Source organism: Crocodylus siamensis, chromosome 1 (genome assembly GCF_052110815.1).
Source record: "Crocodylus siamensis isolate JL-2025a chromosome 1, ASM5211081v1, whole genome shotgun sequence".
Lineage (NCBI taxonomy): Eukaryota > Metazoa > Chordata > Crocodylia > Crocodylidae > Crocodylus > Crocodylus siamensis.
In genome coordinates, this window is record NC_143395.1 from 360,264,025 (window position 1) to 360,287,780 (window position 23,756).

General features: G+C 42.5%; 1 protein-coding gene across 6 annotated transcripts in view; it reads right to left on the reverse strand.

Moving 5' to 3' along the window:
• The window catches only part of SUGT1 (SGT1 assembly cochaperone of MIS12 kinetochore complex), a 51,190-nt gene that overhangs the window by 17,141 nt on the left and 10,293 nt on the right, over nucleotides 1-23,756 (reverse strand). For 2 of the 6 annotated variants that reach the window (XM_090024995.1, XM_090025031.1), the window contains exons 6-10: nucleotides 18,831-18,884; nucleotides 15,870-15,886; nucleotides 13,003-13,043; nucleotides 7,824-7,920; nucleotides 6,851-6,958 (exon numbers count right to left, since the gene is read on the reverse strand). In XM_090024995.1, coding sequence (XP_089881121.1) covers nucleotides 6,851-6,958; nucleotides 7,824-7,920; nucleotides 13,003-13,043; nucleotides 15,870-15,886; nucleotides 18,831-18,884 — 317 coding nt within the window. Of the gene's footprint in view, nucleotides 1-6,850; nucleotides 6,959-7,823; nucleotides 7,921-13,002; nucleotides 13,044-15,869; nucleotides 15,890-18,830; nucleotides 18,885-23,756 lie in introns of all 6 variants that reach the window. The other 4 variants (XM_090024985.1, XM_090025023.1, XM_090025014.1 and 1 more) reach the window with 3 other exon arrangements.

Genomic DNA, 23,756 nt, shown 5'->3' on the forward strand with positions numbered 1-23,756 from the left:
CATGGCATTAAAAACATTATCTTGGCTCAAAAAAAAAAAAAAAAAAGATATAGGCCAATTCATAACCCAGGCAGGTCTTACTTTTAAAAGTTCTTGCTAAACGCTACAAAATTTAAAACCTTGAAAATGTCACAATATATTAATATTATGGATTAAGTGAGCAAATTTAAGTCATTCCAATTGGCAGAAGTTGGCAACAAATGGCCTGGCTTGGATTCAAACAGTTTGCCTCAACCAGGTAATCTACCTAGACAAGTTCTTTAAGAACATTAAAAATGGTAAGTGTTTTTTCTATTTATTCAACCACAAGACATGATTCAAAGAAAAGCTAAGAACTAGGTATTGAAGTGTTAAGGAGCATTCTACAAAATCTTAACATCTCAGATGAGTTTTAGCTCTAGGCACTTCCAAGTTTTGGAATTGTGATGGAGATTTTGGCTGATACCAACAAAACCATATGCCTCTCTGAAACGGTTTCTGAAGTGCCACCCTGCCTTGCCTTCTGCTCTTCCTTTAATTCCATACATGTAAGCAAAACTTAAAAGAAGTAGAGCTTATAACCACTGTGAATATCAAAATGTGGACTTCACAGCTGCTATTAGCTCAAAAGCTAGCAAACTCATAGCCTACAATGAATCTCAGACTTGGTTTAATTCATATTACAAGTTCATAATACCCTTCTTAGTCTCCATCCCGAGAGTCCGTCAGTCATTAGCTCCAACTCACAAATTTCAACAGAGTTAAAATGCAGGTCCACTTGACCTTTTTAGTATATGATAACGCATCTCTCATTTTGTACTGTGAGATGCAATTTCAAAATCAAAAAAAGCTTTACTCGAGATGGAGTTGATGGATACCATTAACTTGAAAAAGTTCACAACTCCATGTAAAAGTGTTGCAGCTGCAGTTGCTAGAAATAACATCAAGAATAGCTATTAGTAAAAACTTCAGCTCAGACCTTGGAAAGAATTCCTCATTTCCAGCACAAAAAGCTAGTGTACAGGCATTAAAGGGTTTTTCTGCAGCTTTTCAACAATAACAACTTAGCATATCTAGTCAGTAAACTTCTCCAGATAATTTTCAAGTGCCACCTTTAACACCTGTATGCTTCTCATGGGCTCTCTAGGACACTCACTTTCCCCAGTCTTCTGTTTTACCTTCCTTACCTCCAAGGGGCAGGGAGACTGGGTCCTGTAGAGACACCGCTGAGACCATTCCAGACCCAGCTCTAACTCCCACCCTTTAAGCAGCACAGTTCAAGGGACATCAGGAATGCATGGTGGTGGTAGGGCAAGGAAAGCAGTTCCCTGCCCCACAGGAACAGCTGCTCTTACCATAATAAATATTTGGTTCATTTTCAGAGGTGATTGGCATAAAAAGAATGCCCCCTCCCCTCTGTGGGCAGCTGTGAGCTATGCATTACAGCCCCATTTCACCCTGTAAAGGGATGTAGGGAGAGGGAATCATGTGGGGACACTGCTGCCAGGTTTGAACAATGTCAAAGTGTTCAAGGCCTGGTATATACGCCAGCTGGTGCACAAACACTCCTGGAGAGTTCCTTGTAGTCTTCAAAGGAAGGCACAGCTTCCCTCTGAACCATTCCCCAGCACCACAGCCCCCTGCAGGACCGTTGGGAGGCTACAAAAGAGGCATTTTCCCATGGTTTGAACTAACGCAGGAAGCCCCTGTAACTGTCCAAGCAGCACTGCCACTGACCCCACCTCTTCCATGGTCCTGGGTCTCTCCAAGACTGTGCAAGGAGTTGGGGGGCATTTCCCCACAGCTTCATACCGAGTCTCCCTGGGACAGTTTGTTCGAGCAACAGCTTGCAGGGTCCTCAGTCTCCCTGAGACTGTACAACAGGTGGGAGTAATGTCTAGGGATGGGGGTCAATGAGGGCAGATCTCCTTGTAGGATGGTGGTGGTGGGATGCTGTCCATGGCAGCTGCTGCTTTTCGCTATCACTGACAGCCTGATCACTGTTTGTGTTGGGGTCTTCTTACAGTCATAACAGAAATTAGATTCACAGTCCTAATCTGCACCGTATCATTCTGCCCAAAGTATACTATTAGCATGCATATGCATAAAAGCCGATCACTGACAGCCTAACCCTTTTAAAAAAAACAAACATTTTTTAGATTATTAAAAAACCCTGAGGATCTTGGGCCTCTTCAGCCTAAAAAAGAGACGACTGAGAGGGAACTTGGTAGCAGCTTAGTGCTGTATCAGGGAAGAACATCAAGGGCTCTGTGAACAACTGTTCCCCAAGGGTGCCCTGGTGAAAACCACACACTCCTGGAAGACCATTTCAGGCTTAACACTAAGAAAAAACTTTGTCATAGTTAGGGTGTCCAGACAGTGGAATAAGCTCCCTCCAGAGGTCACTCAATCACCTACCCTAGAAACCTTCAAGAGGAAACTGGATGGCCACCTTACTGGAGTCCTGACCCCAGTTGTCTTTCCTGCCTAGTGCAGGGGGCTGGACCCAATGATCTTGCGAGGTCCCTTCCAGCCCCTAACAATCTATGACCCCTTCCCCAACATGGGAGAGGGCACACTGTCAAACAGGGATAGAGCTCCCCTGGGGGTAGGGAGAGGGGACCAAAGAGCAGCCTTCTTTGCCCCCTGGCTAGAATGTCTGTACAGCTCTTTTTTTCACAACGTTTTCATTGGTTATGGACAATTAAGTCACTCAAATGCCTGTCCATATTTTCTATTTGTCAGAATTTTTGTGCAGTTTGGCTGAGGAAACACCTTATCATCAGGTCCTGAAGAAGGATGTCTATCAGTAGCACCTGAAGCTGAAAAACTTAAAATTACTCTTAAGTGCGACAAAAAGAGAAAGTGAAAAAAGGATAGGAATACTAATCAGAAGTGGAACAATTTACCCAACCTAAAAGAACCTCAGTAAAAAGCAGGAGAAAGCAACCCTTTAATTTTTTAAAGGCTTAAAAACACAGGTTATATCAGGCCAACAATTCAGAAAGTTATTCTGCTAGTAAACATTTTAAAAAAATTGAAGTTGATAGTCTCCTTTAAGTCTGAGCATGTACTGACTTTTAAAATTTCATTGTAAACTCAGAAATGTTATGATTTAATTTCAAAACTCTAGACTTGCACTTATAGCAGCAATGAGTAAAAACTTCCATCAAATAGCTGAGACAAGTAAAAAATTAAATGCGACTTGTTTATGTATATCCATGCTAACAGTGTGCCTTGGGCAGAATGATACAATACAGTTTAGGATCCTGAATCTAATTTCTGTTATGACAGTAAAAGGACCCAAACACAAATGTATATCCCATAGGACAACATTTGCCTGAATCTACAAACCTGAAGCAGCCCTGACATAATGAGCTACCATGTTTACTATACTAGGGTGGGAATTTTTAGATGTTATATCTGGTGACATTTTTTCTGTTGACTATCATCACCATCTTCATATCCCCAAAATTCAAATACTCCAGTCTAACACCTCCCCAAATGACAAGAAGCCTGTAACTACACACAACCCCCCGCAAACCATCCACCTCTTACTTCCCCAGCTTTCAAAAGTTGTATAAAGTTATGCATATTCTTACAAGATTCTGCATCACCCCTGACCTGAAGTTAAAAACTTAAGAGTATAATAAAATGTACTTTGAAATATATTTTGAACAGAATTTTTGTAGCGACTTACTCATTTTCATGTTCAATTCAATAAAAGTCTTTGTTTCAACAGTATCTTGTCACAGAATTCCTAGCCTGCTTCACTGCAGAAAGCCATGATCTGAGTATATATCCACAGACCTAAGAAAAGACTAGCATATTTTGGAGTCTGTGCTCCAATCTCTTAACAGAAAAGAATGAGAATAACATTCTGGGACACTTAGAGATGTGGATATAATATAATGAGCATGCTAATTTTGACAATAGTGAAACCGGGTTCTCTCACAGAGAGATGAAGCTGGCTAGGGTATCTGGACCTCATGTAAGATGCTATAGGGTTCCTACTACCTTTTACAAGTAAGAAGAATTCAAGTGGGAGATGGTTCTCTCAAGTACATAAGAGTAACAACAGGAGCAGCTATCAGATTATATAAAAGGGTGACATTAAACTGAAAAACCCAAGTTCCTAAAGTCCATTACAAGCATACACAATTCCTAAAACATTGGGGGGGGGAAAAATGTTCTAAACCTCAGAATACTCTTACCAGACTGTATTCAACCAAATCACCACCTGCTGGCCAAAACTGAAACGAGTATGATAAAGTAGCAAGCTTAAACTGCAGATGCAGACTGCACAATAATTATTATAAATTTACACTAGGTTTTACTTCTCAGTAAATTTACTCAGTAGTAAAAGGTAGATATATGAACAACTCATACATTCTCTGCCTGCAGTAGATACTATTTAGTGCCTCACTAAACAACACCTAGCCCAGGGCAGGCAGCCCCCAGCATACATACTGGAGTGTGGCATGCACAAAGGAATTCTGCTTCGCACATGCACCTTGGGACTGACAGTGGGGAAGGGGCCGGGGTTGGGGATACGCTGCCACAAGGATGAGGTCCCTAGTGGCTCCCCTGCCATCCACCCTTGGCATACCAACATCTTACAAGTTGAGGTTGGAGGTGTTTTTGGCACTGTCCAAAAATGTTGCCATCCCGACCTAGCCACTGGAAGAGAGGGTGTTATTTGCAGTACACAAACAACTATCCTTGGATAAAATAAACTGGGGGTTTCATAGGATTTCATAGACATCAGGGCTGGAAGGGACCTTGGGAGATCATTGAGTCCAGCCCCCTGCCCAAAGGGCAGGAAGTCAGCTGGGGTTATAGGATCCCAGCAAGATAAGCATCCAATTTACTCTTGAAGGTGTTCAATGTAGGTGCTTGAACCACCTCCGATGGTGTAGAGCTTATGGCCAGGACACTGGAAAAGTGTTACTCCTTACCTTTAACTTAGAGCAGAGTGGCTTACACAAGTATGTCTACCCATCTCTGTAGTGACATGTGTCCTCACCCTTACCGTGCCTACAAACTATATATCCTTGCACAATTTTCTGTACAAGAGACAATGTATCCAACAACTAGAACTCTCAATATGTAAGAAACTCTTAAACTGCTTAGTTCATAAGTACTAAAATTCCATGCTCTGTCAACGCGGAGAAGAAACTGCAAACATATCTAGGCTAGTGGCTCCCAAGCTTTCCTGGTTCAGTTATGACCTTTTGCAAAGTTATGCACAACTGTGGTGTGTCTAATCAAGTTTGAGCCCCACCCCCAGCCAAACTGTTTTATAGAACACCAGATTACTCGTCTCCAAATCAGCCAAACCAGATAACAGCTACGTAGGGCATCTGCAAGTTTTAAAAACAAAACCTAGGCAGCCATTGGCAATGCACAGGGAATACACACGGGTGCATGTGCAACCCGAGCGTGGTGGCACACCTCCTGTGAAAAGGTGCTGCCAACATTGCTGGCAGTCGCCACTTGCCGCCACACCCCCACCAGCAGTCGCCGACTGCTGGTCGGTGCTTGCCACCCCCCCCCCCCCACCACTGACAGTGCTGTGGGTGCCTGCAGGAGCTCCCCACTTCCTGCCACCATGCTCCTGCCACTAACAGCACTACCGCTGCCTGTGGGAGCTCACCGTGCCTCCCGCCCCCAGCCTCTGGGGGCATGCGGTGTTCATGTAGGCAGGGATCTTTACAAAAAACAAACAAACAAACAAAACCACACATTACATGACACAGATTATATTTCAAAGACCCTCTTGTTTTTCCATATGACAGCAGGAAAGAACAGGTAAAGCATACAAAGACAACGGTCTTCCCACTGGCTCCTCTCTATTGGGCCTTCTTCCCTTCCCCTGCCCACTGGTGTTATCAGTGCTTTAGAAGTTTATATAGGGACTCTCTGATCTCCCCCAGCCACAGGAACACACCATGCACTCCACCAGCTAGAAGCCTCAGTCAGCTGACTCCTACCACACAAGTGCAGAGTGGTCTTGAAGGGCTCCAGCATTTTCCAGAGGCTAAAAGCACTGGCCGCAAGTTCAATTAAAGGTATGATAGGAACCAGCTTCAAAGTTATTACTTTGTAGCTTATTCCTTATTTATTACACTGTTAATTTATTGAACATGTGTCCTCATCACTCCTTAAGATGTGATTAACCAGTTAATCATGTCATAAGTATAATGTCCATCAGGGGCCTTAAAGTGGTAAATTTCTGATCTCCATGCTCTGGCATGGTCAAATCCTGTCTTCTATCCCATAGATTTAAAATAAGACGACATGAGAAGTATGGCCTGTCTATAATCATACTACCTTTAAATGCATGAACATTACTGAAAGCAGAGGGTAGAGAAGGGTTTAATGAAAAGCATATATTGTAACTGCATTCTGACTTCTTTGTATGTGAAAGGGAAGAAGATACATTAAGAATGCCAAAATTACTGCAACACAGAGGCCTTAAAGTCTGACAACTTATTTTATTATATGCATAAAAGTACTTTTTGAAATGCTGTAATCATTAACTCCTAAAACTTTAGATAAAACAGTTCATACACTCACAAGCCACAAATTAAAGAGCTGGATATAATAGCAATCTTTCTATAGCAGTAAGTAAAAGCACCCACACATTGTAACCAAAGTCATTTGCACTTCAGTAAGCTTTAGCTTATATTTCACTGCTTCTGATATTTACACATCCGTTTAGAAAGCCTTTTTTTGGCTGAAAGGCACCTTGGAAACAAACTCTGATGCATAAGAAATATTAATCATTATGACTGTCATAGGAAGACAAGACAAAAGAGCAGAAATGTTTTCAACACCAGAAGTATTCAAAGAAAATTTAAAAGCTTGCCTTTGTTGAAAGCACTTTAAATGTACTTTGCTCTGGTACTATGGAATGAAGAAGAACAAGCTTTAAATTGTAGTCTTCTCCTGATGTAAGTTTCACCAATGCATTCATCTGTTTAAAAAACAAAAACAAAAAACACACCATCTTTCATCATCTTGAAGAATATACAACGCTTCATATTGGAGTTAATTTTAATCCACAAGGATAATGCTTTCAATATTCAAGAGTTAAATGAATAATTCCTCACTTGGAAAATTTTAGTGAAACGTCATGTGTAAGACAAGAGTTTCAACTCCGCTACTTTTCACTGTATTATTCAACAAGGTGTTTTCAAATAAGCTAGAAAATAAACAGGTGGTGTTTGATGTTCCTACCCACCAACTACTCAAAAAGTTTATCATCTCAACAACGTAATCAGACTTTTTTATGAAAAGAACTGCATGGGAGCAATAACATATCCAGACACTGATAATGTTATATAGAAAAACTATGCAACTTGGCTCTTACTAAGTAAACATATGAAATACATGGCAGGAAGCATGTATGTGATCGTGCCCATTAAAAGTAAATATTATCTTAGCATAGGCACTTGTCAGTTCACTAAAAACTAAGTTAGTGGAACAATATAAAAAGCTTTTTTCTCTATTCCATTGCCAGTTTCAGACACCAAAATTAAATATAAGATGCACCAGAAATACAATCGACACTAATACTTTGTTAAAACTGGCTGCTACTTATCAAGATAGTCAGACCTGTGAGTGATACCAAAGGAAAAAAATAAAAGAATCGACCAACAGATACCAATATGCACATTGTATATGTTCTCCTGTACAATCATTGTAAAAATTCTAGGTTGTTCTCAACTGGAATAAAGAGGCAGTGGACTCAATATTAATTCAGTATAAGCAAAGAGACATACTAGAAAATGAAGATATATTTATTAAGCACTCAAGTTGAAGTGAACCAGTATAATCACCTCTTTCTCTGAAAACTGTACATTGACATCATCCTTCTGTGCATTCTTGATCATGATAGTTACAATTACGTGAGATTCGGTTTGATACCAGTCATACCTTAAAAGAAGGATATCAGATTTTAAAAATGTATTTGAACCATGTGCAAGAAAACCGATTAAACATTAACATTACTGTAGAGTAAAATGCTTTACAATGACATACAACGCAGAAGGCGATATAAAACAAACCAAAGAAAGGTACTTAGGACTGTTCCTTTCTCTGGTAAGAGTAAGTTTAATGGGTTTTATAAGACAAACACTAATAATGGAACGAAGAGTTACAGTTACCAAGAAGAAAGAACTAGAAAGATAGTCTGATTTAAATATACCTGGCATACCACACCCCCCCCCCCCAAGAGATGCACCTTGTTTTTATAAGGCACAATGTAGAAAAGAATATTGTTCCAGAGTTATGGCTACGTGCCACAAACTAAGCCTTCTTACAATAGTGTCCAGGACAGTGTTTCCCAGCTCTGTTGATATCTGGGGCACACCTTTTTCCTGGATTAAAAGTGACAGCACATTTAACTCACTGGTCTGTGGGCCCTATCTAGCTGTGTGCGCTAGCTTAGCCAGGGTGCCATCCAGCCTATTTTTTACAGCACATTTCCATCAGTCTCACAGCACACTAATGTGCTGTGGGGCACACCCTTTGGAAATCACTGGTCCAGGAAATGTGGCATCCCAGAAAACAGTCTGGGTGAGGCAGCAGGTACTTCTTGGTATGGCAGGACAGCAATAAGACTAGGCCCCAGGCCCCTGTAAGGACAGTAGCAAGACTGTCACTTCTTTACTGTATATTTTCTTCCATTTAACATGCCCCAAATAATAAATAACTTGTTTTTTGAAAGGTATTATGAAGAATTCCACCCCCCTCTCCCCCAGAGCTATGGCTGCAGAGAGCAGGGACAGGGTCCAATCTTCAGTTGACTCAACCTTCCTTTCCTGCTCAACTGAAACCCTAGCTGCTGCTGAAGCCTAGTCTCCACAGGTGGACCCATGATCTTTGAAAGGACTAAAGAGTGTGAAATAGGAAAAGGGACCAGAGAAATAGGAATAGAGTCCTAAGAAAGGTTAGCTTGTTTAGTGGACTGACCATTAAAAATGAGAGACGATCTATTAGCATCTGTGAAGTGAATGGGACATTGACTCCCTCAGCCTCAGCTGCCTGAATAGTAATATCAGAGTTACTACACTGGGGAGAAGGAATCAAAAGCAGGGAGCTTCTATCACAGGCAAACAAGCTTTAACTTCCCTACTTAATATACTTACCCCAATTTTCAGGGAAAAGGGACATGCTGTAAGCAACAAACACAGTAGTATTCCATACAGTTGCTTTAAATAGTAAAGTGTTGTTTTCAGAACACAAGCTTCATCAAGATATTACAGACTTCATATAGCAGCTCACTTACCCTCAGCCACCTCAGTAGCTGTTCTAACACTAAACTCTGCATCTGCTCTTTGCAGGCTAAGGAAGTGGCAAACATCTTGGCAGTAATGAAGCAGTGTCTGCTTGCTATGGTCTACCTTGCTCCTACTCCAGCTAAGAAAAATCAGTTGCTCTGCTTAAGATAAATGTCCCAAATTTGGTGGGCTGATTTCAGGGAGAAAGCTGTGTGTGGTATGCAAGCAGATATATTTACTTGCAGTACTTATAAAACTGGGTAGACTTCTCAATCATGATTAGCAACAGAATTAGGGTTAGCACTCAGAACTCAGTAAATCCAGTCCATTCCTTACTCTAGCTCAGTGATTCTCAACAAGAGTGGCACAGCATCCTGGGGTGCCCTGAGATCTTTTCAGGAGTGCAGTGGGATGCCACACAATCTTAACAGTTCTAGATGTACAAGCAGGATTCAGAAGATAAACCCAGATATATCAAATAGGAATGCAGTGTTAAAGACATTCTGATTTGTTGTGATCCAAGTTATTTGCAACAGAAGAATTGCTCTATTATTTTTCTGTAGTAAAAAAAAAAAAAAACCAAAAAAAAACCAAAAACAAAAAAAAACAAACCTGAATGAAAACTTAAGCTAACATTTTCCACACGGTGCCTTGAGCCTAAAAAAGGTTGAGAACCACTGCTCTTGCTACTAGATATATTCCCATGAAGGGGAAATTCAGCCTGTGTTAGCAAGCACATTGTTTTGAGAGAGAGATTGTATTTCAAAGGAACTTGGACAGTAAGTTCCTGGGCCATCAAGTCCAATCCCCTAAATTCATAAGTTACTTAGGCATTTTGGCTGCTTGCAAACTCTGATTGGCTAGATCCCAAAGAAGATGTCGTCAACTGCCTGCAGTTACAATTTTTTACCTCCCTTCTCACTAACACTAAGTTCAGTAAAGTCCATTTCTAGTATTTTGGCTGCTTTCGGACATTTAAAACCCCAAGAAACAGCACTTTAAACTCAAAGTGCTCCCACACTGAGCCCAGCACATGCCCAGAAGCTGCAGCACATTAGTTGGACCCAGCTCGCCTGATACCTGTATAGATCGGGTGCTTTAGTGGGGCCACTTTGGTGCTTTTATCTAATAGCTGATTGAATCAGATTTAAATAGAAGTGCCAAAAAGCCCCACTGAGGCACCAGATCCATACACATTGCAGAGCTGGGTCAAAGTAATGTACTGATTCTTCCAGTAAAGCAAGGAGTTTTTTGTTTTTGAACGTCTGCAAGCAACCTTTGAAGCTATGGGCAGAGGTAATTTTTAATCACTTTAACAAGGGAGAAGCACAGCTGCTCAGGAAAATACATAAGCTACTCCAATACAACTGTTACCTCTGCAACTTCTTGCAGCAACACAACTGAAGTACATCTGAATGCTTTTAGGAAACAGGTAAAATTACAAGAATTGTATGACACTTCTATCTCTACAGAAACATGAAGATAATACTTATAACAGTTATTACATTGTAATGAGTTGTAACATGTGTCTACACTCCAAGATGGAGATTCTATGTTCCCCTAAGAAATTAAAACCATCTTAAGTGACAAGATGGCCAAATGACTTGAGTGAAATAAAGTGAAACAAAAGTACAGATAAACATAACTCTGAATCATTTTAAAAGCTGTTTATAAACAGCATTTAAAAACAAAACCATCCAGACATACAAACCAAATTTAGAATGGTTTAAGCCTCCTGCAACATTTCAAATATGTACCTGGATAAACAGGTATTATTTTGAATCAGTCCTCCTTGAACTGGATCAGTGTTATGCGAGGACACCAAGCTTTCCAGGACTAGTGTCTGATCAGTCCTCCAGGCACCCCACCACTCCCCAAAACCTCCACAAAGCAGCTAGTTTCTCTAGTATACAGCCAGAACTCTACTATGCCAACCTATATTGCCTGCATTTGACCCAGTCTGTGCTATCCCAGGGATGATTTGGGGAGGGGGCGGTGGTATCAGGTGCATACAGGGATACCTTTGCTTCTTGGTTCCTGTGGTGCTCAGTGCTTTTGAAGGGATGCTCAGTATCCGTGCAACTTAAAAAACAAACAAACCAAAAACAACAAAACCCACATTTTCTGCCAAACTGCTTGTCAGTTTCATGCCATTGATGGCAACTAACCAGGCTCTGGGGCATCTCAGACTGATTTGGGCTGGAAAATGGGGGGAGGGGAGTGCCATGGCAGCTACATGGATAGAAGGTACTCCCGCTTCTGAATTCCTGGGGGTGGGGGCTGCCCAAGATCTGTGCAACTTTTGAACAGCGCTTTCCCCTCAAGCCTTTGAGCAATTTCATTCCATTCCTAGTAACGGACAAAGACCTTGGGCAGATCCACAGAGCATCCTGGGTACCCCCTCGTCCCACCCTACCCCAAATTAACTTGGGATGCCCAAAGCCTGGACAACTTCACTTTGTTCATGGCAATGATAAGCGGCTTGGAGAGAAACACTGTTTAAGAGGGACACAGACATGTCACAGTACCCAAAATACCCAGCTCCCAGAAGCAGGGGTCCCACCAGGCCATCCCAAGGGAAAGTCTTTTTAAGTCTGAGAAAGACCTTAGGGAATGTCTGGACTGAGCAAAACCTCAGGCACCCCACTGGAGCACCCAGCCCCTGGGAAATGAGAAGCAGCCATCTAGGCAGTCCCCCTGCAAGCTACTGGCCACCCCTTAACCCCCATATCAAGCTGTGATGCACCAAACCCTAGTATACTATCAAGAATGAACTCAATGTTAGTGAGAAGGGGGAGGGGGTCAAAAATTGTAACTGCAGGCAATTGACATCATAATCTTCCTTGGCATCTAGCCAATTATGGCCTTCCTCCCCTGCTCAGGAGAAACTGGGGCACTTGGCCACTGGGAGGCTTGCTGTGCTGGGTATTCACTACCACCCCCTTACGGTGCTTTGACAGGACTACAACAGCTAAAAGATGATTGCCCTGCTTAGAACCCTCTAATGCAGGGCAACTGAACCAATTCCAAACAGTGGCATTTTTTGGAATAGTTCAAGCACAGACAGACATACTAGATATACTGCTGTTATGATTCAACTATTATGTCTGCATAATCCCAGAGCACAGAGCAGAATAGCTCCAATTTGAACCTTGCTATGACGAGGGTCAAAGTCAGAGCAATTTAGCTCACTTTTATGAGTGCAAGAACATTCAGATTTAACAGCTGCAATGAAATACCCGATGGGCACTCCCTATGTTAAAATATACATTTACATAATACATGTATATAAATAATGCTCCTTGTTAAAATATACATTTATCTACACCCTGCTGCACAGAACAAAACCCTTAAGACAGAAAACGTATTGTAACATTTTGGGGGTGAACTGTTGGACAGCATTCCCTTAAAACTGTAGTTTTTAAACACCTTTTTCTCCACCCAGTTTAATCTCTTCAGGACTGTCATTTGAGAAAATACTTCCCATCTTGCTTGAATATTACCAATGAAAAGAAAACAACCAGAAGACATTTTATTGAAAGCTAAATATTGCAGTCACCACAGAGAAAGCAGTTTGCTAGTTTTCCCCTACTCTAGCATATAACATTTATTTTCAAGTTAGGTAAACCAGACTATACATTTTGGAACAAGGACACACTACAAAATACATGTTACACACCAGGAACAATAACTAAAATGACTGTAATAGTTATGTAATAAACATAAAAAGACTTACTTGATCTTGGGTGGCCAAGTTTGCTGTTGGGTAGTCTGATTCTGGCCCATGACATAAGGAAAGACAAGAGAAACTCGGATCAAGTTAACAGTACACCATGATATTATATAAGGTACACAGAAGTATTACAGTGAACAGTGCATTAACTAATATACAAAAGAAAGACAAAAGTTCAATCCATTTATAAGTCCATAGCCAGTTATTTAAAGCAAATTTTAAAAAGTGTTGAAAATGGGGGGGAGGGAAGATAAGGGCAGGAAGAGCAAATAACTGAAACACTTAAGTCACAAAAGGACTTGGGCATAGAGCTGCTCAGCATTCTCACAACCTGAAACTGGGCACCTAAATTACCTAAACTTTAATAGCGGGGGTAAGCTACTAGCATTGGCAGTGAAAGCGTAAAGCATGGAGGGGTACTTAAGAGGGCCAAAAGAGGAGTACATCTGAAAATGCAACTTCCCTTTTGGACCAAGACGGGGTGTTTACTGGCAGCCCAGAGTTAGGTGCCTACAGAAGACTGAAATTCACATCCTAAAACCTATGCCTAGATTTAAGTGCTGTCAAGCCACTTTAAAAGAAGATCAGAGATACTAGTGGTCACCAACTGCCTACAGCTTTCAGTACTTATGCAGGAAGCACAAAGGCTGCATTCACTTACCTGCTGGCCTGATTTAAACCCAACCCACATATTCTGCCTTCCAAAAGAATGCCATGAACTGCCAGGACAGCGCAAAAGCTCAGAAAATGGCACTCTCCAACTCTCACTGGAGATGTACCATGTTGTCAAAAGATATGCAAAATCATTAAAGCCAGAGATGAAGTGCAAGAAGGAATCTGACTCTAGCCCAGTGGCGAGGGCACTGACCTACAAGATTGGAACAATGTGTTCTGGTCCCTTCTCCTAGGACTGGGTCCATGTTTTTTTTTTTATCCAAGGACTCGTCAATGCCGAAACAATAATTAGAAGCAAGGACCAAAAACACAGAATCAGGCAAGTATCCTCTTCACTGAGCTGTAGTCATGCTCCCTGTCATTGCTTTTTCTGGCCCCATGAATCTTGCTTTCTTTGCCATACAAAGGCAGAGCTTAATTATGAAAGTGCCAAAGAGACTAGGCTTTGCCTCAGTGTTCAGCACACAAGGTTTATTATTCCTGAAGTACTGCACAGTATTAGGTACTTTAATGCTCAGCTGAGTCACAACGGCAATTGCTAGTGTGCACACTCACACCTAGTCTTTAGGTGCCAAAAACATATGCACCAAACAGAAGCTAGGCAGTGTTTCTATGTACTGCTTTATAAAACTTTGCTGGAATTTAGACATCTAAGTTCCTTTGTGGATGTTACCCAAAGCATTTTATAAATAGTAATGAATATGACCCCTTCTCAGGTAGGCAAGTATTATATCCATTTGCAGATATCAAAAGAGACCCAAAGAAATTAAACTCCTGACCTAAAAATCACAAAAAGCCTCTATAATAAAATTGGGACTATTAGCTAGATGCCTATCCTTTTAAACTTTTGCCTATAACACACAGGCCAAAGGAAGGCTGCCATTTTTGCTGTTCTCACTATTTTTGTCAAAGACTTTCCATGTAGTACACTTTTATGTACATAAAGTTGGGGATGTTTTGAGATCAACAATCCAAGGCCCAATGTATTTCCAATATAGTCTCAAAAGAGCTTGATATTTCTTGCAGGAACAAAAGTTAAAAGGATTTTAGCATGACAACCAGAATACTCCAAACAAAACCTAAAACCAAGTCATCATTGACTCCAAGATGAACATGGGCCGGCAGTGTGGAGAGGCAGTTAGGAAGGCCAGCTGCACCTTGGCCTGCATCCACAGATGCATCTCGAGGAGGTGATCCTCCCCGCTATGCGGCACTGGTCAGGCCGCAGCTGGAGTACTGCGTCCAATTCTGGGCGCCGCACTTCAAGAGGGATGTCGACAGCATGGAGAGGGTCCAGAGGAGGGCCACTCATATGATCAGGGGACAACAGGGCAGGCCCTACGAGGAGAGGCTGCGGGACCTGAACCTGTTCAGCCTCCAAAAGAGAAGGCTGAGGGGGGATCTTGTGGCCTGTTACAAACTAGTCAGGGGGGATCAGCAGGCATTGGGGAAGTCACTGCTTCCCCAAGCACCGCCAGGAGTGACCAGGAATAATGGTCACAAGCTGGCAGAGGGTAGGTTTAGGTTAGATATCAGGAGGCACTACTTCACAGTCAGCGCGGCTAGGGTCTGGAACCAGCTTCCAAGAGAAGTGATGCAGGCTCCTACCCTGGGGGTGTTTAAGAGGAGGTTAGATGAACATCTTGCTGGGGTCATCTGACCCCAGTATTCTTTCCTGCCATGGCAGGGGGTCGGACTAGATGATCTGCTCAGGTCTCTTCCGACCCTACAAACTATGAAACTACGAAGTCCAGCAGAATAAAAGCCTGCATCAAAAAAAAAAAAAAATGTGCACCTACATGAATAATTCTACAAATTTAAGTCACTATATATAATGTGACTATAGATTAAGAGCAACTGTGGCGGGTACAAGTAACTGATTAATCTTACAAAAATAAATCTTACATATTGAACCCAGGACAAAATTACACTAGTTTTATTTAATTTAATTGCATTAATTTGGAATTAATTAATTCCAAATCCCTTTTATGTAGGCCCATCTGTTGTACTGAAACATTTAAGCCTCACTCCAAAAAGCAAGAGTTTAGGAAAGTGTTAATGCTGAGAAGTATAATGCAGTAGGTTAGTTTCAGACCAAGTGGTATGAAGTAAACCACTGAAAATCTCAAAGCATGCACTTGTTTAATGTCATGACTATGATCAAAGCAGCAAGTATGTTAAGAAAAAACCCTTACCGCTTCAGTCTGTGATCCTGCTGTAAGAAAGAGTTGCATTTTTTCAGACAAAAGCAACAACTTTAAAATTGCACAAGTTCTTCTAACTTATTTCAATTATTCAGACTATTCTGTATTCATATCCTAAAACTATCTAGGGATTTAGCTGTAACTGAAAAAGCGACAGCTACAATACAACATGTTCTAATTTATAAGTATGAACTTTGTAACACCTTCACTGATAAGGCAAGAACTGTGGAAGAGCCTAATGACAAGATGACTTTGGGGGGGAAAAAAGCTGCCAAGGCACAGTTAAAGATCATCTGATTCACTAAATAGTACTTTACCATCACCCATACATAAGATTACAAATTTTGGAACCCTTATCAAATTATCTTATAACCTAGGCATGCAGAAGAGAGAGATAACAGATGGATAGAGAGACAGAATTAAGTTTATGGGAGCAACCTTAGCTATGAACAAATCTCATGATATGGCCGTACAAACAAAAGTTTTAATTCTAGAATTTCAGCTTTTAAAACTTTTTAAATAGCATATATAAGGTTGGACCCCTTTTTCCAGAGGAAAACTGCAAAGCATGGAATGTAGTGCTTTTCAGTTTATTTTTTACTTTTTTATAATGCATGAGGGTAGCAAGGTCCAAAGACTGACTTAGTATTCTGATTTACTGAAATTACAAATATTATGGTTTGAATTGCTTTGGCCAGATGATCTCAAAAGAATTAATGAAATGGCAATGCAACAGAAAGCACAAAAATAAGACCATTTGAAAGGCTAAGTAAAACTAACCCCAACCCCCCCCCCAAAAAACAACAACAACAACAAAAACCTTAACACTTAAGTGGTGGGATGGGTTTCCTTTGGAATATTTGAGAAAAAAATTTGGGGGGGGTCATACCTTTTATTGGACCAACAACTCAATGGTTGGAATAAAGTTAGACAAATAATGCAAGATATTCTTTATGAGGTCTGAAGAATATTTGACATCCTCTTTTGAGAATGGAAAGACTTCTGTCACAGCTTTGCAAGGAATTCCTCCAGAGCCAAGGCATTATTTGTTGGCTTTCATTATTTCTGCAGCCAAAATATAAAGCCATCTCAAAGTCATCATTAGACAGTACAGTTCTGCTGAAAGGAGTGGCCAGATATCCCACGCTTGTAACTGTCAAGCTAACAAATAATGCCAAAAGGGACATGTGTGTAGGTAGTAGGGCTGTGCGAAACAGCACTGTTCCACTTTGACTTCCGTTTCGACGGAACAGTGTTTCATTTTGAGTTGAGTTTCGAAAGCACTACTTGGTTTCATTCCACTGAAACTGTTACGCTGTTTTGACATTTCGCCCACAGGTTATAATGGGGAATCATGAAAATGCCTAACACTTTGTCATTTCTTGCCTGATTCGGATGACACTCGCAGGGATAGTAGTGCCATCTGAGGGCATGAAGCCCGCCAAGTTTCAAAAAGATAGGTGCAGAGTTTTCTGGGAAACTGCACCTCAAGGTGTTGACAAGCAAAACTCCTGTCACTTGCTGGCCGCAGCAGCCTCTTGTCATCTGGCCCACACCCTCAGGAGGGCTGTGCCAGACTCCTCCCAGGGGTGCAGGCCCCCAATCTGCCTGCCAGATGACAGGGGGATGCTGCTGCTGCCAGCTGGGACTGGTGCTGGATGCAGCCCATGCTGAACACCAGGAAGATTGGTGCTGCTGCAGGCCCCAGCTGGCAGCAACACCATGCTGTCATCCTGCATGCAGATCCGGACATCCGCACCCCCAGGAGGGCTGGGGGCTGTGCCAGAATCCTCCCACGGGCCATGGCCCCCGGATCTGTGCCGGATGACAGGAGGCTGCTGCCGCCGGCTGGGACCGGCGCTGAAGCTAAGTAAGCCTGGCGTCAAAACTTTTGAAACATTTCAAGTACCCTTGTTTTGTTTCAATGCTGTTTAGAAGGCTTTTGTTTCATTTCAATTTCATTGTTCTGAGCTCGAAACAGCTTCGAAACAAAACACCCAGCAAAATTTTGTACAGCCCTACTAGCTAGCTGTACAACATAACATTCTCCCCTGTGAGACTGTGGCCAATCCACAAAGTGTCATGAAAAAGTTAATACAGCTTAAGGCAGCGCACTCATGATCACTCTGTGACCACTAGTAGCTGTATGACCATTTCATTGTCTTCAAGATGGCAGCTGTAGCCCATCAGACTTGTAAATCTTTTAATGGTGGTTTAATGTCTGCAGTTCTGACATTAGCTGCCTATTTGTGCATTTCCACACAGGCAACATGAAATCAAAAAACTGTGTGGGACTTTGTTCAGGGGTAGTACTTGAAACTTAATTACATATATTTATTTTAATTCTCCAAGTCTAAACTTGAAATTGGTAATTTCCCCTTTGTATGTCTCGAATTCTGATCTTTATTAAAAAGAAGATATGGTTCTGAGAACCTAGTTGTTTGCCTCAAACCAGCGATTCTCAAGTGGGGCACCAGCACTTGGGGATGTCTTGAGAGCCTTATTAGGATGCCATGAAATATCAGTACTTTTAGGTGTACAAACAGCTAAACATAATTCAGAAGATGAACCCAACAACTCTCTCAATTATACAGTTGGTTCAATACAAGATACCACAAAAAAGCTTTGCCTCTTGGACTTTTCCTGGACCATCATGACAACAACACTCTGACCTTGCTGAGATAAACCCAGAAATTTCAAACAGAAATCCATAGTGTTGGAAACAGTTTAACCTGCTGTGGCCTTTTCTGGGTTCTTTACAACAAAAAGAATTGTTCAATTATTTTCCCCTAGTCAAAAAAAATGAGTAAGAGCTAGCATTTTTAGAGTCATGGAAGGTTTAGAACCACTGCCTTAAACAAAAGGTAGCACTAGAAAGATTCTATATTATAGAGAACGTTAGAAGTACATGCTACATCTACACAAATACAAAATAAGTGAGAATATTCTTACTGTTTAATGCTTCTTCACATTTTTTCATCCAAATAGTAAAAGTGGTATCCCCATCTAGAAGAGAATGAATATACACCGCATCAGACTACTTCAAGATCTAACTTAAAAAAACCCTTTATATGAAATGAGATCACCATAAACAGATTTGCAGTATGATCCAGCCATGGATCTCTACAGACCCCACATGCTACATGGGGCACACACCAGCCCTGGCCTCGGCCCTGCACCGCAACCTCAGCCACTTGCACTGCATGCAGCACTGACTCAAGGGGCTCACTAGGCTTGCAGCATGTGGGGCCAGCACACACCTGGACCCAAAGCTGCATGCAGAGCACAAGGTGCAAACAGAGGCTGCATGCAGCACCCTGGGCTTTGATGTGTCTGAACAGTCAGGTGCCCAATACGGACATAGCCCAGAGTGGGGCTGATGTGCTCTATGTGCAGGCTGGACAGGGCATGTGTAGGCACTGCAAGTGGCACAGGGGGTCAGTTCCTATCCAGCTCACAGACTGACTCAGCAACCCTGCAACAGTGACAAGATTAATTACAAAGGTATTTTTTGGGGAGCCAATCTCATCTAAGCAGAAATGGGATTGCTTCCCTATGAGAAGATGCAAAAAATAAAGAGTAATAAAGTGGTACAGAGAAAGCAGTTGGAAGACAGATGAGAAGGGAGAAGTGCAGATGCCCAACATGTAAAACAGATCACCTTTGCTTTTCTCCCTGTGGACCTTTAGCCAGAAGCTTTCAATGGGCCTACTTGCTGCTTTGAATTGCCCCTAAGAACAAAGGTTATGTCATAGTGGACATCTTCTATAGGCCACAAAACCAGAAAAGTAGATGTGGCCTTCTTTAAACAAAGAATCAAACTTTCCAAATCACAGGATCTGGTCCTCATGGGGGACTTCAAGTACAACTACAACTGCTGGAAGGGAAACACCGCAGCGCACAGGCAGTCTCGCAAGTTCTAGTGTCAGGGATAATTTTTTGGTACAAGTGCTGGAGAAGCCAAGTAAGAGAAAGCTAATTTTCAACTTGCTGTTCCCCAACAGGTAAGAGTTTGTTGAGAATGTTCGTGAAAAGGTAACGAAGGTGACAGGGCCCATGAAACGACTGTTGAAAATCCTAAAGGAAGAAAAGAGGACAGCAGCAAAATAAAGACAATGGGCTGCAGAAAAAACAGACCAACGAAGTCAGGTAACTGATGGGCAGGATCCTATGGGAGGTAAGTCTGAAGGGAAAAGGACTGCTGGTTGTACCTTACAGGAGACCTTATTAAGTGTGCAGCAAAAAGCTATTCCAGTGTGAAAAACAAATAGGAAGTGCAACAGGAGATCTGGCTAACCAGTCATCTTTTCAAGGAGCTAAAACTCAAAAAGGAATTGTACATAAAGCAACTTGGCCGCATTACTAGAGAAGAGTATAAGTATTGCACAAGCATATAGGGAGGAAAAATCAGAAAAACCAAATCACGATTTGGGATTCAACTAGCAGAGATGTAAAAGGCAATGAGAAAGAATTCTACAAGTATGTCAGAAGTAAGGGGAAGACTAAGGAAAGTGCAAGTCTCTTACACCAAATGCAGAAGGTAATCCAGTTAAACAGACAATGCGAAGAAGGCTGAACTACTTTTTTACTTCAGTCATTGCAAATAAGGTTGTCTATCAAATGACAAGTGCAACTGACAACAAGGACAACTGGCAGCAAGCATCCTAGAGTAGTGGAAAAACAGGTTACAGATTGATTAGAGAAGCTACTTGTTTTCAAGTTGGCAGAGCCAAATGGGCTACACCTTAGGGTACTGAAGGAATTGACTAGAGGTAAATTTCAGAGCCACTGGCTCTCCTGTCTGAGAATTCATGAAGGTCAAGTGGGATTAGGGATTACCAGAAGAGGGCAAATATGATTTGGAGGGTAGGACCACATTTAGCAAATTAGCCAATGACATCAAGCTGCACAGATTCACAGACATTTAGGGGTACAGTTAGGATTAAGAATGACCTGGATAAACTGAGGAAATGGTCCAAAATCAACCAGATAAAATTCAACAGTGACAACTGCAAAGTCCTGCAAAGCACATAAAAAAAAAATGCATAAACGAATACAGATCAAGGAATAACTGCCTAGGCTACAGAAAAGGACCTGGGGATTAGAGTAGCCCAAATGGTAAGTGTGAACCAACAGGCTGCATCCAGCCCACAAAGATCTGAACTTGTTGGGGAGGGGGGGCACTTTAAAAAGACCACTTAAAGCCTCATATTCCGTGCTGTTAAATTTGCAGTTCCCTGTTCCCAAAAGCCATAGTGAATGCCAGCATCCAGGAAATGGGAGGCAGGCACAGAGCAAGGAAAGGACCGATGGCAGGAGTTTGTACAAGCTTGGCCTACTGCTCTAAAAGTTTGCTAACTCACAGCATAATGGGTTGTATTAACAGAAGTGTCACTTATTAATCAGGAGAAGTTATCCTCTACTCCAGTCTAATGGCGAGGCCTCATCTGGAGTACTATGTCCAGTTTTGGGCCCTACACTTCAAGAAGGATGTGGACAATTTGAAAACAGTCAGTCTGACAGAGACAACAAAAATGATGAGGCCTAGGAAACATGGTTTATGATGAGGGATCCTGGTTTTCTGTGATAAAAAATTGCAAGTTCTCTGATAAACCCCCCCCAAATCCATAATTAAAATTAGAGGTTCTCCCCAGCCCTGCTGGTGCCCCTTGCTTCCTCCCACAGGCTCCCCAGCCCTGCTGGCACCCCCCTGCATCCCACCTAGAACCCCTGCCCCTTGCTCTGCTGGAGGGGGGCCCCAGCTGCCAGGGCTATGGGACCATGGATCCAGGTCCACAGCTCCCTGCCCCCAACAAAAGGCAACTGCAGCAGGAGCCGGAACTGGCTTTCCCACTGCTGCCTGCCTGCTACTGGCTTAAGCAGGGGCAGGGCTGGCTCCTGTGCACACTCCTGGGGGAAAGGGGGATGCATGCTCCCCCAGATCTGTGCAGGGGGCAGGCTGCAGGCTCAAGCTCCCACCATGCTTCCCTCCCACAGGGCCACTGTAGCCCCACAGACACGACTCGGCATGGCTGGGAACAGCAGGGCCACACCAGGATCTTCCGCCCCAACCCCCCACTGCCCAGGCAATAGACAGAGGAGCTGTGTAGGGCTCTCGCAGCGGTTGCCCGCTCTGTGCTACCCCAGCGATGCACCTCCTGCACCTGGGGCTGCACTGAGGGAAATGGCATGGGGCTCCGCCACTCAAAGTGGCGGCAGGCGCAGGAGGCACATTGCCTGGGCAGCAGGGGGGAGTGGGGGGAGGAAATCCCAGTGCAGACCCACTGTTTCCAGCCACGCCGGGTCATGTCTGCAGGGCTACAGCGGCTCCACAAGAGGGAAGCAGGGCAGGAACTCAAGCCCACAGCCTGCCCCCTACACAGAGGGTCAGCACCTCCACATGTGGTTTCCCTTAAGGCTGCTAGAGCTGCTTCGGTTTCATGTGCCCCCGGCCAGGCACTCCATTCACGAGCGGGGAAATGTGGAGCCAGCCGGACACTCAGTGCATTTCCCCAACACCTCCCTGCTCCTTCAGCCAGCTTCCAAACCAGCCCTGCCCCGCAATACCCCAGCTCCCTGCAAGCCCTATTTACCAGTACAGAGGCTCCAAGAGGAAAATAAGCCTGATCTAAGCCTTGTGACTAACTAAAAGCTGCAGGCTCTGCCCTTTCCCCCTCCTCCTTCCCTTGCCCCTCCCAGCAAGGTTGGGGCTTTCCCGCCTTTTTTTGGAAACAGCTCTTGCAGGCTGGTAATTTAACAGCCTGCAGAGATCTTTGCAAAAGCAGGAAATCCATTGGTTTCTCTGATAAAACCAAGAAATCCACAGGTTTCTGTTTTTCTCTGTGGGAAACTAAAAAACCCAGATCCCTGCTTATGACAATATACTGAAAGAACTAGTTAGATTTAGTCTGGAGAAGACTCTTCAAAACTTGAAGCGTGGTTATAAAGAGGATGGAGACGCATTATTCTCTCTGGTCACAAAGAAGAGTTATTCTGTGGTCTCAAACAGCAGCAAAGTTAGGTTGGATCTTAGGAACTCCTTCACTTTGAGGGCAATTAAACATTGAAAGCAGTTACCAAAAGAAGCTGTGGATTTCTCCATCCTTGGACATTTTCCAAGAGCTGAACTACATGAACTCCTTGGTTGTCTCCCAACTTTACTTTTCTATGATTTAAGCAATCTTCCCAGTCCCATAACAAAAGTGGAAAACTGAAATCTGACTTAAAAGGAATACGTACTTGCCTAATGTGCATGTGCGTGGACACACCAACCCACATCAAATTATTTGCCTTTGAAATTCTTGCCACAGGAAGTCATTAAGGCAGACACCTTAGCAAGATTCAGAATAGATGGGGAATTGTATGTCAAGAGAATAAAATGCTAGAAGGAATATTAAGCTTCTTGGTTCAAGGCTTAAAGCAATTTCTTACTCTAAAGAGATCAGGATGAGACGCGATACTGGGGAGAAAATGCCATATCTGTGAAATACAAGGTTCTTAGCTTTTCTTCCAAGGCATTATTAGGATTCATAAAAACAGACATGTGATAGACCTTTGGTATTTACCTCTTCCGTCTGGTGCTTAATTTCAAATAAACTTGCATGATTTCAAATAGTCACTGTTCCCGCCCTACCTCCTAGGAAACAAAAAGTGTCCAGTATTTTTTGGGATGCCTTTTGGAGAAGGTATGGGAAGCCAAACAGTTACAGCCACCTTTGAAGAAATTACTTTATTTTGAACTCTCTTGCAGTTTATATGAAGCCAGATAAATGACTGAACATTTTCTTCCCTATACCTAGACAGAATGCCTATTTTAAATGCTCCAATCTCTGCCAGTCTGCAGACCATAATAATCAAGACAAACATACTAAAAATGCT